The sequence below is a fragment of the Pan paniscus genome, chromosome 5 (genome assembly GCF_029289425.2).
Source record: "Pan paniscus chromosome 5, NHGRI_mPanPan1-v2.0_pri, whole genome shotgun sequence".
NCBI classification, from domain to species: domain Eukaryota; kingdom Metazoa; phylum Chordata; class Mammalia; order Primates; family Hominidae; genus Pan; species Pan paniscus.
Genome location: NC_073254.2, coordinates 36,223,972 through 36,237,500, shown reverse-complemented (window position 1 = coordinate 36,237,500; position 13,529 = coordinate 36,223,972). Strand labels below are relative to the sequence as shown.

Sequence of the window (13,529 nt, the reverse complement as noted above, 5' to 3'; positions counted from 1 at the left end):
CCACATCAAACAGTCTCCTCTCCTCCACGCCTCCGGGGTCTGGGAAGTCTCACCTCACTGATTTCACGTAGAAAGAAGGCGGAGGCCCAGCAGCCGCCGCCGCCTGCTCCCCAACGTGCAAATCCATTTCAGTTTGACCGTGAACCCCCTTCCAGTTCGTGTCCTTCTCCGCCCCCGCCCCTAGCTCCCGCTGCTGCGCTTCCAACGGGGTTCTCGGGTCATTTCCTAGCGCCGGTCACACTGGCTGGCCTCCTCCCCTCAACATCTCCTCCTCCGGCTGCAGAGGGGGCAAGGGGAAAAGAAAGAGGAAAAAAAAGCCCCAAACGGGAATTCGCCTGCGTGGAGTCTCTCAAGTCCCGGCGTTCCCCCAAAACATCTGCCACCGGCCAAATTTGTCACCCCGGAGCCTTCTGTCTTCATCACGCGTTTAAAAAAAGGGGGGGGAGGGGTGCGCTGGGTTCTCCCCTCCTTTCTTGACCAAGAAGCAAAAACAAAACCAAGGTGGTGATGCAGGAAGGGGGAGATTCCTTCAAGTCTCTAGAAAACTAACTCGCCTTCTTGCTGGGGGTGCAGACAAGTCCGGAAGCTCGTTGGAAGGGGAGGGGGTCTCTTCAAGCAAAGGGGAGGAAACTCGAAGTCGCTTTTTTTTTTTTTGCCATCAACAACAACATCAATAACAACAATAACAGGTCGCCCCTGTCTACCCTCTTCCTCCTCCGCGTCCCTCCGGCTGGGCAGAGTGGGTCCCCGGCCCGGGAAGGTGGGGGATGGGAGCGCGGGTCCAAAACGCCGCCGCGCTCCTTTCCGACGACGAGAACGCGGGCGAAGCCAGCCCTGCTTACTTTTTTTTTCTTTTTTCCCTTTTCTCTTTAAACTCTTCGTCTGTCCTTTTCGTTTCTTTTTTTTCACTTTTTTTTTTCTCCTCTCCTACCCCCCCCGGCCCTTCTCCCTGCCTGCGCGCCCTTCAGTAGGTGAAAACCAGGTTGGAGATGCTGGACTCGAGCCAGTCTCCCGAGATCATCTCGCTCACCTCGGGCGTGCAGTAGTCCGGGAACTCGAAGTGCGAGCCGGAGCCGGGCTCGAAGTTAAAATCCAGGTCCCGGTCGAGCGCCGACGACGAACTGAAGCTGCCCAGGGACATGCTCTCAAAGTTTGAGCTGGGGTTCAGGTCGAGCAGGTCGTCTTCGAACTCGTCGTCGGAGGACGAGGAGCCCGAGGAGGAAGAAGAGGAGGAGTGGGACGAGGCCGAGGAGGACGCGTGCGAGGGCGCGCTGGACGGGGCGGGCGAGGCGGCGCGCAGGCTGGCGTAGCCGCGGTGGTCGGCGGGCGAGCGGCCGGCGGCGGGGGACGAGGCGGCGCTGCTGCGGCCGCTCAGGCTTGGCGCGTCGGGCGAGCAGCCCGCGCCCTCCTCCTCGTACAGGCCCAGGGGGTCGCTGGGGTCGGCTCCCGCGCCCACGCCGCCCACGGGCGACGACGACGTGCCCAGGCCGCCGAACAGGTAGACGCGCTTCACCTTCTTCTCCGCCAGGTGCTTGCCCGGGGCCGCGAGCGCTGCGGAGGCCGAAGCTGCCGAGGAGGCGGAGGCCGAGGCGCTGGGAGTCCGCGCCTTGTACAGCGAGTGGTGGTCGGCGGCGGCGCCCAGGGGCAGCAGGGCGGCGGCCCCCGCCTGTTCGGCGGCGAAGGAGGCGGCGGCGGCAGCCGCTGCTTTCCCGCCGCCGCCGCCGCCTGCCAGGATGAGCTTGGCGTGCGGTTTGCTGACCCCGCCGCCCGCGCCGCCCGCCACTTTGGAGCCGCAGCTCTTTTTCTGCGCCGGTTTGGAGTTGGCGCCGCCGCCACTCGCACCGCCGCCTCCTCCCCCCGCGTTGCTGCTCCCGCCGCCGCCGCCGCCCCCATGGCCGCCCCCGCCACTGCCACCGACCTTGTCTCCCTTCTCCCCCGGCTTGGAGGAGGCGGCGGCCGAGGAGCTGGAGTTGGCGTTGCCGGACTTCACCTTCTTCCTGGGCCGGTACTTGTAGTCGGGGTAGTCAGCCATGTGCTTGAGGCGCAGCCGCTCCGCCTCTCGAATGAAAGGGATCTTGTCGCTGTCTTTGAGCAGCTTCCAGCGTTTGCCCAGCCGCTTGGAGATCTCGGCGTTGTGCATGTCGGGCGACTGCTCCATGATCTTGCGCCGCTCGATCTGCGACCACACCATGAAGGCGTTCATGGGTCGCTTGATGTGCCCACTCGGGGTCTTGCACCAGCTCGGGTCGTCGGCCTTGCCGCCCGTGGAGGCGGTGGAGCCGGGCGTGGGGGAGGAGGCGATTCCCAGCTCGAGGCCGGCGCCCGAGTCCGAGCTCTCGCCGGCCAGTAGCGCTTCCGTGTTCTCGGCATTGTTGGTTTGCTGCACCATGGCCTCGGCTCGGCGGGCGCCCACGCGCGCTCACACCCTCGCGGCGGCCGCCGCGCGATCGCCGGGCCCTCCCGGTTCCCCGGGCCAAGCACACGCCGAACGGGAAGACGCGCGCGGCGGCCGAACTGGCCCCTCAGCTCCTCGCAGGGGCGGAGGTGGGTAAAGAGAGAAAAGTCCCCAAAAGATGTGGGGAAGGAGTTCTCCGCCTCTCGCAGAGGAGTTATAGTTCCCAGGCTGGAGAGTCTCTCTCTTCCCTCTCTCTCGCTCTCTCACCGCGCTGCAGTTTGCTGTCTCTCGGCTGAGTCTGGAGACCGTGCTAAAGTAGAGCGGAGTTTCTCGAATGCTGGTTGCTGAAGCTTCCAATGCAAGTTTCTCGCGGCCTCCCAGGCAAGTCTTTTTTTTTTTTTTTTCTTTTTCCCTGAAGCAGTTGATTCCAGTTCACGAGCGCTCTCGGTAGCTCAGGAAAGCGACATAGTCTCTAGCACTTAGTCCCTCTCCTACAATGCAAAGCAAAAAAGACTGTGGCTCCAGGACTCTCTGTGGGCGGAATCGGCACTAAGGAGTTTGTGCAATTATTTTGTTGCAAGGTAGGAAGCCAAAAAGCCTGCATGCAACAGACTGGCATGAATAAATGTATGTTTCCCCCTCCCTTCTGCAAGAAGGGAGCTGGTAATGGCAGGAGTTCCTCCAGTGCAGACTCTTAAAGAGCGTGCAAGAACTAGAGACCCGACAGCGAAACAGGCCTCTTCCCCTCACACACAGTTTCTCTTGCTGCAGCTTAGAGCAGACCCCAATTCCGCCTCGCGCCTCTTTATCCTTTCACAGTCTTGGCTGCAGCCAATCAGCTGCTGTAACCAACGCTTCCTCATGCCAAACCCCTCCCCCGGGCTTCCCATTGGCTTGGAACCCGATGCAATAATAATCTCCGCGTGCAATGAGAAGCTCCAAATCTGACCTCATTCCAATTTACAGAGCAAACTTTTTAAAAGGGCTAGAAGTACAGCTGAGATTTCTGCTGCCTCTTTTTTCCTTTTGCTGTGTGTGTGTGCGCGCGTGTGTGTGCGCGCGTGCGTGTGTGTATAGTGTGTGAAGAGGATGTTAATGCATGAAATTATTAAGGGGAGAGACGGAAATGTATTCTAACCATTATGTTAGATAACAAGGGGCTTGGAACGGGGCGGGGTAAGGGTGAAATACTGTAAATGGAAGCTTTCTGCTTAAAAGCCAAGTGATTATTTTTATTAGTTCTTTTCAGCATTGGAATAAAGAATCAGCCTCTGGTGCAAAATCTGTTCCCCAGCTCTTTCTTAAAGCCAAAGCTGTAAAGGGGAAGAGAAAGCCACAAAACAATAAATCAATGGATATTGAAAACCATTAAGAAAGTGGTACCTGGACACCTGTCATCACAATTATTTTAACAACTCTAGGTACAGCACAGATGTTGATGTATTGTGTAAATCCCTTCAGAACCGTTTTTGTGCTGTTTGTGGAAGGCAGGGAAGAGGACTTTGCAATAATTGCTTACTCTCTTAACCAAGCAAGGGTCAACTATGGTTATTTAATGATTTAAACTCCCTGTAAATCCTGCATAGCCCAAACAGGGGAGCTTTCCCTTGAAACACATTAGGTAGTGCTCCGTAATTACCTCAATAGGCAGATTTCCAGAGTTTTGTATAGGATGTATAATGGCATGTAAAGGATGGAAATCGGTTTTACTTTCTAAATATTTGTTTTCCCTGTTTTCAAAATTAAAGATTGCTTCACTCTCTTCCCTCTCCTCCTCCCAAAGCCATCTTCCTCCTTTCCTTCTTATATATTTCCTCTTATCTGTTACTTGAATCGAAGGGAACTGAAAAACCAAGGCAAAGAGAAACTGTAGAAGGAGGTGATAACTGGTAGCAGAAGAGAATGGGGCCTCCGGATTCATAGTAGACCTGGCTGCTAATCCTTCTTAATGGTTTGTAACTATGGGGATGTGGCCAAGTCTCAGTTTTCCTCATCTATTATATGGGAACACTAGGAGCTACTTTATAGAGGGTTGTTATGAGGGTTCAATGAATTTGTGACTATGAAGCACCTGATGTATTGTAAGCCCTCAATGAATACTAATACCTTCCTTTCTAATTCAGATGCCAGACACACTCCTAGTAAAAGCTGCATGTTGTTCAAGAGGCTAAAACAGAATAGCCACTTATGTAAAAAAGTAATAACAGGCGGGACGCGGTGGCTCATGCCTGTAATCCCAGCACTTTGGGAGGCTAAGGTGGGTGGATCACTTCAGGTCAGGAGTTCGAGACCAGCCTGGTCAACATGGTGAAACCCTGTCTCTACTAAAAATTAAAAAATTAAAAAATTAGCTGGGCAGGGATGCATGCACCTGTAATTCCAGCTACTCGAGAAGCTAAGGCGGGAGAATTGCTTGAACCCAGGAGGTTGCAGTGAGCTAAGATTGAGCCACTGCACTCCAGCGTGGGTGATAGAGTGTGACTATCTCAAAAAAAAAAAAAAGTAATCACAGATCATTGATGTGAACCATAGAAGGACAATAGTGGCAACCCTGCCATTCCATTGATTTTAAAAGAAAGAAACTCCATGAAGAATACTAAGAAGAATGTGGCAAAGAAAGGATGCCAAGGTATTCAAAATAAACGTTGGCTACAGAAATTACTTGTTTTCCAATGTCTGAAAATTAGAATTGTAGTAAAAATCAGCTTTCCTTAACACTATAATAGGAAACTAATATTCTTCAGGCTAACCATAAGTGGTTAGGTAAAGTCAATCCAAAATAATTAAGTCAGCTTTTGATTCAGATTAAACTAGTGCTGGGTAGTAAATTTCTATGTATCTTGTCAAACTTTTAAAGTATGTAGTCTGGCAATAGGCCCAGGTTGTCAGACTTAGAATTTTACTGGAAAGAACACCCTATGTAGCCATCTGACTGGATCTGTAAGGATCAACCACAAGCAAAACTGTTTTTGTGGGTAAAAGCAAATAATTTTTGACGATTAGCTACTTGTATTACATAATTTTTTTAAAAAAGGAGAAACAAATCCTTAAAAAAAGAAAAACCCAAACCAAAAACACACAGGCACCTTTTTTGCATAACAGTGTTGCTGTGTTATATACTTCATTTTCTCTGGTGTGCATAGAAACACATCCTTAAATGTTACCAATCTGACAAAAAAAAATTATTTTAAGAGGGCTGTTATCTATAAGATCAATATTTTCACTAGGATAAAAAAGAATATTTATTTTTGAATTTGTACTAATGATTTGAGGGTGTAGCTAGTTTGATAATTCAGTCAAGTTGAGTATCAACATTATTGATTATATTTCTCAGTCATTTATGCTTCCATCATCGAATATGATAGGGAAGAGTGGAAGTTAAAGCAGTCATATATGTTTCTGCTTAAAACACATGGATTTTTTAAAGGGTGTACTAAAACACAGCCACTGGCCTCATTCTTTTGTTACATGTATTTTCTGTATTTCAACAAATCCAACAAATTTTAAGACACACCATTATATTACATTCCACCAAGGAAGAAAGCTGCCAATGAAACTGTGATATCCCCCTAGATGTAGGATGCCTCCTTATTTCAGGAAGAGTTGAAATGAAAAGAAAAATTTCCTCTTAGACTTGATGAAATATGGTATCAGTAACTTCCATTGACTTTATAATTACTGTATATATATTTATATATTACACAAGTGCCTAGACTTCTGAAATAGATCTGTTCTAATGGGTTAGTTCTCTTAGAATGTAAGAAAACATATGACGAATGCCCTTTTATTAAAGTCATCTTTGTGACCAACTAAGTGTGTGCACACTGGAATGTGTTGGACCTCTCAATACCAAATAATGAGAAAAGATTTCTCCCTTCTCATTCCCTAACTTCCTATGCTCTGTAATCAGTTCTCCATTACTGACATTTTTTTTCCCCAAATACCAGATATTTGGTGGCCCCTACTAAATCAGTACGCAGTGTTCCCTCTGCTGGCTTTGCAGTACATGAAGTAATTCTTAATGCTAGTCTTTTAGCTGTATTAAGAGAAAGCCAAGATAATTTTGCAGAAAAAAAAAAAATCCTGGTTTAGAATAATAAACTGTCTTTGTTAGCAATGATGTTAGACATTTCCAATTTTGAATTAGGTATTTTATTTTATTCCCTTAAATGATGGAATTCCATTTGAGATGTAAGTGTAATATCTGCTAATGCATTTCTTCTGCTCTCACACATCTACACAACATAAAATCTCACATCCATACAATGGTATGGGGCATAGATGAAATAAGATTCTATTCCACTGCTTAATATATTCCTTTGGCATGGAGGGAGGGACCTGAATGGAAATTAGTTTAACAAATCTGGATTTGCACTGATTTGCAAGATTTTGCCTTGCCTTGGTTATAGAAACTATGATTGTAGGCGCTAGTCAGACCTGACAAGTATTCAGTTCAAATAAAATAAAGAGGAGGAAAAACTGTGTAGTTGTTACTTTACCTGACAAGGAAGAAGCCCTGGGAAATCTGATGTCATTGGCCTTTGTCAACTGAAAGGCGCCAGTTTTTTTGGTTCCACACTTTATGGAAAAGAAGCCTCCATGTGAGGCTGATTTACTTCTCAGTCAAGTAGACAAACATAACTTGCACTTCATCCTTTTGGGCTGATGACATTGCATTGTAACTGGGCTCAGCGCGTAATGGGGGTGGGGGTGCGTGCATTGAAAAATAATATATGGAAATAACTCATATTTGCAAAATATCAAAATAGGATTCTGGGGTAAATGAAACCTAGCATTTATTTTTATCACTAGAATAAGCTAAGAGTTAAGAAACCTGCATTTGTAACAATTGTACCATTTTCCTCTCATAACCAGTGACTAGCACACAGTAGGCTTAAGCTGTTCATGCCAATGCCAACTCATTATTCCTTTCCTTCGATTTTCTCAAGAAAACAAGCAGAAGACGAATGTTTGCAGGGCCACTTGGATTGCAAGCATGAATACAGGCTTCTGCTTCTATTCTAGAGGCAGAGAGGCACGGCACCCGGGGAGAGCCTGGGTTTGTCTGCAGCCAGCCGGCTCCCAATCTGGGGAGAAGCAGCCGCCAGGTGGCATCGCTGAGCCTCCCTGCGCCCGCGAGGCGAGGTAGGAAATCGTGGGGATAGTCAGTCTTCTTTCTTCTCCCCCTTCCTCCTCTCCCGACCCCCCTACCACTCCCTACCACTGTACCTTCTTTAGTTAGAGGCTTAAACGCTCAACGAGTAACAGGGTATGTCGATGAATTCTGATTTTTTTTCATAAATCAAAGTTTAGGGCAACCACCCGCCGCCTCCTGCTCACTTGTCAGGAGCTCCGGGTGACTGGGGAAGCCTAGACCAGCTTCCTGTCTGGATCAGGTAACCCAAGTCGGGGGATTATCAATTTCAGTTTCCCTGTCTTCTTGCTAAAGTGAATGCAGTTTCTCCGGCTTCCGAGAGCGGCTGCAGAGAAACGACGCGCCTTACTTAAGGACGCCAGTGCAAAGGCCACTCCCTACTCAAAAAAAAAAAAAAAAAAAAAAAAAAAAAAAAAAAAAAAAAAAAAGAGGTTTCCTTCAGGCAGAACGCCTTCCGGAGCGCAGCGACTCGGTCTCGCAGGCACAGCGCTCTCCCTGGCTTAAGCTCGCCGAGGATTAATGGTGCTCAGCCTCGCTCCGCCGCGGCAGCCGAACCTCTCCTTTCGCTTACAGTTACAGGGAGGAAATAAATTGGAATCGACTCAGACTGTGCTTTCTGGAGGAAAGTCCTTCCTACTGTAAACATGTTTCAGGCGATCCTGTCAGCAGCATTTTAACACCCGTCTTCCGTTTAGGTTTTACGACCGGGGAAGGAGCTGAAGACACGAGCGCGCACACACACACAAACGCGCGCGCACACGCAGCCCAAGCGAGGACACCTCCCGCACCCTCGCGGGCTCCCAGCCCTCCTTTGAATTTGCAACCGGTCGCGGATAGGTTGGGGGGGTCGTTTCCCAGGAGCTTGGCTCCTCTATCCTCCTACCCCATCCCCTGGCCCTTGGAGATGCTGTCCAGTTCCGTCACTGACCAGAACTGACAGCCACTTGGCCCCCTGCTCTCTTGGGTGCCCAGCATCCTTTGCTCTGGACGACTAAATGCTCTCTGTGAGCCTTGCTTGGATGGTACGGTGCGCGCTGTGCGTGTGGGACCCACTCTTCGGCAGGCACACGACCTTCGTACACCGGCTGGGCAACCACCCACTTCATCCCCTCCCCGGACCCCGCAGGCTGAGGCCCCATTGAGAGCGCAGCTGCAGCGTCTCTTTCAGGAGGGCAGAGCAGGCTGCGCGTGCACGGCGCGCGGGGGGAGGAAAAGGGCTGAGAGCTGAGGGAAGTCGACAATTGATTGCACCCCAGTCTTCAAGCGTCCCTTCTCCGCGGATCACGGAGGGACAGACGTGCATTGGCGCCTTCCCTCGATCCCTCGCTCGTGCAGGAAAGACTGGACGGTGGGGGCTCTCTGAGTTTGCGAGGGCCACGGAGGCGCCCCAGGGTGCCAGGCGCCCTTGTCAAGGGCCGCGCCCGAAGCTCCAGATTCAGTCCCCAGCACCTGTAGGAGGCGGTTTCGGGTCTGAGAGAAGGGAACATATGGCAGGTAGTTAACAGGGAGAGGCTGCGCTCTGGGCGCAGTTACGAGGAAGCCAAGCTCTGCGGAAGGTCTCGGCTCGCTTTGTCCTCCTTGGATCAGCTGGTCTCTGCCTTTCCGCTGGCAGCCGCGGCAGTCAGGCCCTGGCGCAAGCGTCCGGGTGGAGCTGCCTACACGACCCGGGGTGGCAGGGGTTGAGGGGGCGGCAAAACCACCTCAGTGGCCCCAGCAGGCGGTCTAGGTGGGGCACGCCCCACGGGCTTCCCACCCCCAACGCAACAGCCCGTTGTTGCAATTACAGTTTTAGCCCCGTGGGGGAAAGCGGGTGATTTCGCTTTTGGAAAAACACTTCAAGAGCAACCCTAAGCCAGTGTTACAAGCCAGTTGACCTGCTATTGGAGGTTGTGCGAGGGCGGGCTGGGGCGCGCGCGTCTGCCAGGGAGGGAATCCCGCTGGGGAGTGGGCAGAGGGAAGCAGAGCAAAATGTCAGATAACAGAAAGAGGGGAGGCGGAGGAAGAAAGGCGCTTGATTGCGGGGAAGTGGGAAGGCACGGAGACCGCATTGGCTGCTAAGTGACGCGGGTCAGGAGGAGAGGGACGCGTGCGTGGCGGGTAGCGACTGTAGGACGCACGGGCCCCCTCGCCAGGCAACCGATCTCCTTTCTTCCAGCCCTTCCCCTCCCATGTTCCCGCCGTAGTCAGACGTCACACTTGGCGCAGACAGCTTTGGGGGAACTCATAGGGATGGGAGGGGTGGGGCAGGGACCGTAGAACCCAGTGCCCCAGACCGCGCCTGGAGTGCAGTACACCTGGCACCCGGGACTCGCCATCTGCTCCCAGCTACCGCCTCTCGGGCCAGGGGTGTGGGCCTGGAGAAAGATAAGAGTACCGCGTGGGAGTGGATGGCCTGGCGTCAACCGCCTCAATGAACTCAGTCAATCAACGTTTATGGTGCTCCTACTGTGTGCCGAGCGCAGCCTCGGTCCCCTCCAGCTGCTGGGCTGGGAAACTGCACCATCTGTTCAGTTAATCAGCAAGCTAGAAAAGAATTCTGTGTATATGGTTGTAAAATAAGTTCAAAATTCTGACAATAATGCATATGCAAATTTGCCATGAAAGGAGGGTGATAGAGATAGTTTGGGGATCTGGAAAAGTGTTGGGTCTAGCAGTACAGAGGTTTTGTGATTTTTCACTGCTTCCTGAAGCATGAAACTCCATCCTTCCTGTCCCACATTCCAAGTTAAAAAAATAATTTAGTGACACTTTATCTGGCTATCACGATTCAAAAATAACTGAAGGCTAGTACTTAAAACACTCAAACTTAACTCATTAATTTCAAAAATATCAGACCCAAACCGCTGCCTTATTGTAGCAAATATTTTGTAATATAACTTTACTCTCCTGAAATAAAATCTGTGGATTATGTAACTTACTATGCACAAAATTAAAAAAGAAACCATAATGTTCAAACTACAATATTGAAGGAGAAATACACAGTAGGTAATTTATAATAAGATAATATACATTTCAAATATGCATGGTAGGGCTGTATTTCACTAGAACACCCAAAATGTTGTCCAAAAATTTAAAAATTATCCCTAGGAGTACTACTGCCTAGGTGTGAATTATGCACTATGGGTGGCAGGCAAACGCTAAATAATGAGGATGCTACTTGTATTCTGAGTTCTTAAATTTACAGTGGATGTGGTAGATTCTTGTAATAAATCGTCCTTCTAGTACGTGTGCTTTTATGTGGACCTTTTTCTCTCTGATTCTGGATTTGGTCACTGAGTTGCTTTGGGAAATGGGGCATTAGCAAGCATGAGACAAACAGACTTCACAAGTGCCCATGTACTGGGGCTTGTCCATTGAAACCGTCGTGTTGTGAACCTACTCCAGTGAGACCATGAAAACATCATGTTGTGAACTACCTTCAGCAGTTGATCTTACTCGAGGATTGAAGGCCCCATAGGGAAAACCAAGGTGCCCCTCCAAGGCCAGCATCCCAGGCATGTGACTGAGGCCATCTTGGACTCTCCAGTTTTGGTTGGGTTGTCAGATGACTGCAGCCACAGGAGCGATTCCAGATGGGTACAACAGAAGAATCACTCAGATTGACACCCCACAGAATTATGAGAACTAATAAGTTGCGTTAAATCACTATGCTTTGGGTAGTTTGTTATGCGGTAATAGAGGTCAGAGTTGTATTAATTACAATGCCATTTGATAGATGCCAAAATATAAGTTCATGCAGGAAGGTAACTTTTTCTTAATGACTCTAGATCTTTATTAAAAATTCAGTCAGTATTTTCACCAATGCCCATAGTGTATATGGGAGTTAGCTAAAATTGAATAACCCCATGGAAAAAGACATTCCATGCAAATAGACACCAAAAGCGAGCAGGAGTACCTATTCTTTTTTTTTTTTTTTTTTTTTTTGAGATGGAGTCTCACTCTGTCGTCCAGGCTGGAGTGCAGTGGCATGATCTTGGCTCACTGCAACCTCCGCCTCGCGGGTTCAAGCGATTCTCCTGCCTTAGCCTCCCGAGTAGCGGGGGTTACAGGCACCCACCACGACGCCCAACTAATTTTTGTATTTTTAGTAGAGACGGGGCTTCACCATGTTGGCCAGGCTGGCTCTTGAACTTCTGACCTCAGGTGATTCACCTGCCTTGGCGTCCCAAAGTGCTGGGATTACAGGCGTAAGCCACTGTGCCCAGCGGCGGAGTATCTATTCTTATATCAGGTAAAACAAAGTTTATTTTTTTGTTTATTATTATTTTTCGAGACAGACTTTCACTCCTATCGCCCAGGCTGGAGTACAATGGTGTGAACTCAGCTCACTGCAACCTCCGCCTCCCAAGTTCAAGTGATTCTCCTGCCTTAGCCTCCCCAGTAGCTGGGATTACAGACATCTGCCACCACACCTAGCTAATTTTTGTATTTTTAGTAGAGACGGGGTTTCCCCATGTTGGCCAGGCTGGTCTTGAAATCCTGACCTCAGGTGATTTACCTGTGTTGGCCTCCCAAAGTGCTGGGATTACAGGCATGAGCCACTGTGCCCGGCCAAAACAAATTTTAAAACAACAGCAGTTTAAAAAGACAATGAGGGACATTATATAATGATAAAAGACCTTGTCCAACAAGAAAATATCACAATTCTATATATATATGCACCTAACATGAACTCCCAAATTATAAAATAATTACTAGTAGGCCTAAGAAATGAGATAGAAAGTAACACAATAATACTGGGGAACTTCAGTACTCCACTGACAGCACTAGACAGGTCATCAAGACAGAAAGTCAACAAGGAAACACTGGATTTAAACTATACCCTGAAACAAACGGACTTAACAGATATTTACAGAACATTCTACCCAACAACAGCAGAATATTCATTCTATTCATCAGTGCATGGAACTTTCTCTAAGATAGATCATATGATAGGCCACAAAACAAGCCTCAATAAATTTAAGAAAATTGGAATTATATCAGGCACTCTCTCAGACCACAGTGGAATAAAACTAGAAATCAACTCCAAAAGGAACCTTCAAAGCCATGCAAATACATGGAAATTAAGTAACCTGCTGCTGAATGATCACTGGGTCAAAAATAAAATCAAGATGGAAATTTAAAAATTCTTCTAACTGAATGACAATAGTAATACAATCTATTAAAACCTCTGAGATAACAGCAAAAGCAGTCCTAAGAGGAAATTTCATAGTCCTAAATGCCTACATTAAAAAGTCTGAAAGAGCACAGATGGATAATCTAAGGTCACACCTCAAGGAACTAGAGAAACAAGAACAAACCAAACCCAAACTTAGCAGAAGAAAGGAAATAACCAAAATCAGAGCAGAACCAAAAGAAATTGAAACAAACAAACAAAAAATGCAAAAGATAAATGAAACAAAAAGCTGGTTCTTTGAAAAGATAAATAAAATGGATAGACTGTTAGCAAGATTAACCAAGAAAAGAAGAGAGAAAATCCAAATAAGCTCAATTAGAAATTAAATGGGGCCAGGTGCGGTGGCTCATGCCTGTAATCCCAGTGCTTTGGGAGGCCAAGGCAGGCAGATCACCTGAGTTCAGGAGTTCAAGACCAGCCTGGCCAACATGGTAAAACCTCATCTCTACTAAAAATACAAAAATTAGCCAGTCATGGTGGCATGCGCCTGTAATCCCAGCTACTCAGGAGGCTGAGGCAGGAGAATCACTTGAACCTGGGAGGCAGGGGTGGGAGTGAGCTGAGATTGTACCACTGCACTTCAGCCTGGGCAACAGAGTGAGATTCTGTCTCAAAAAAAAAAAAAAAAAAAGAAATGAAATGGGAGATATTGAGATATTTATTACAACTGACACTACAGAGATACAAAAGATCATTCAAGGCGACTAAGAACACCTTTACGCACATAAACTAGAAAACCTAGAGGAGATGGATAAATTCCTGGAAAGATACAACCCTCCTAGCCTAAATCAGGAAGAATCAGA

The 13,529-nt window shown here is 48.4% G+C and overlaps 1 protein-coding gene across 1 annotated transcript in view; it reads right to left on the bottom strand.

Moving 5' to 3' along the window:
* The window catches only part of SOX4 (SRY-box transcription factor 4), a 12,453-nt gene extending 1,686 nt beyond the window's left edge, over positions 1-10,767 (bottom strand). The window contains exon 1 of the mRNA XM_034961534.3: positions 1-10,767. This exon is cut by the window's left edge and continues 1,686 nt beyond it. Within this exon, the coding sequence (XP_034817425.1) occupies positions 965-2,389 (1,425 nt within the window). The 5' untranslated portion in view covers positions 2,390-10,767 and the 3' untranslated portion in view covers positions 1-964.
* Positions 10,768-13,529: the final 2,762 nt, after the last annotated feature.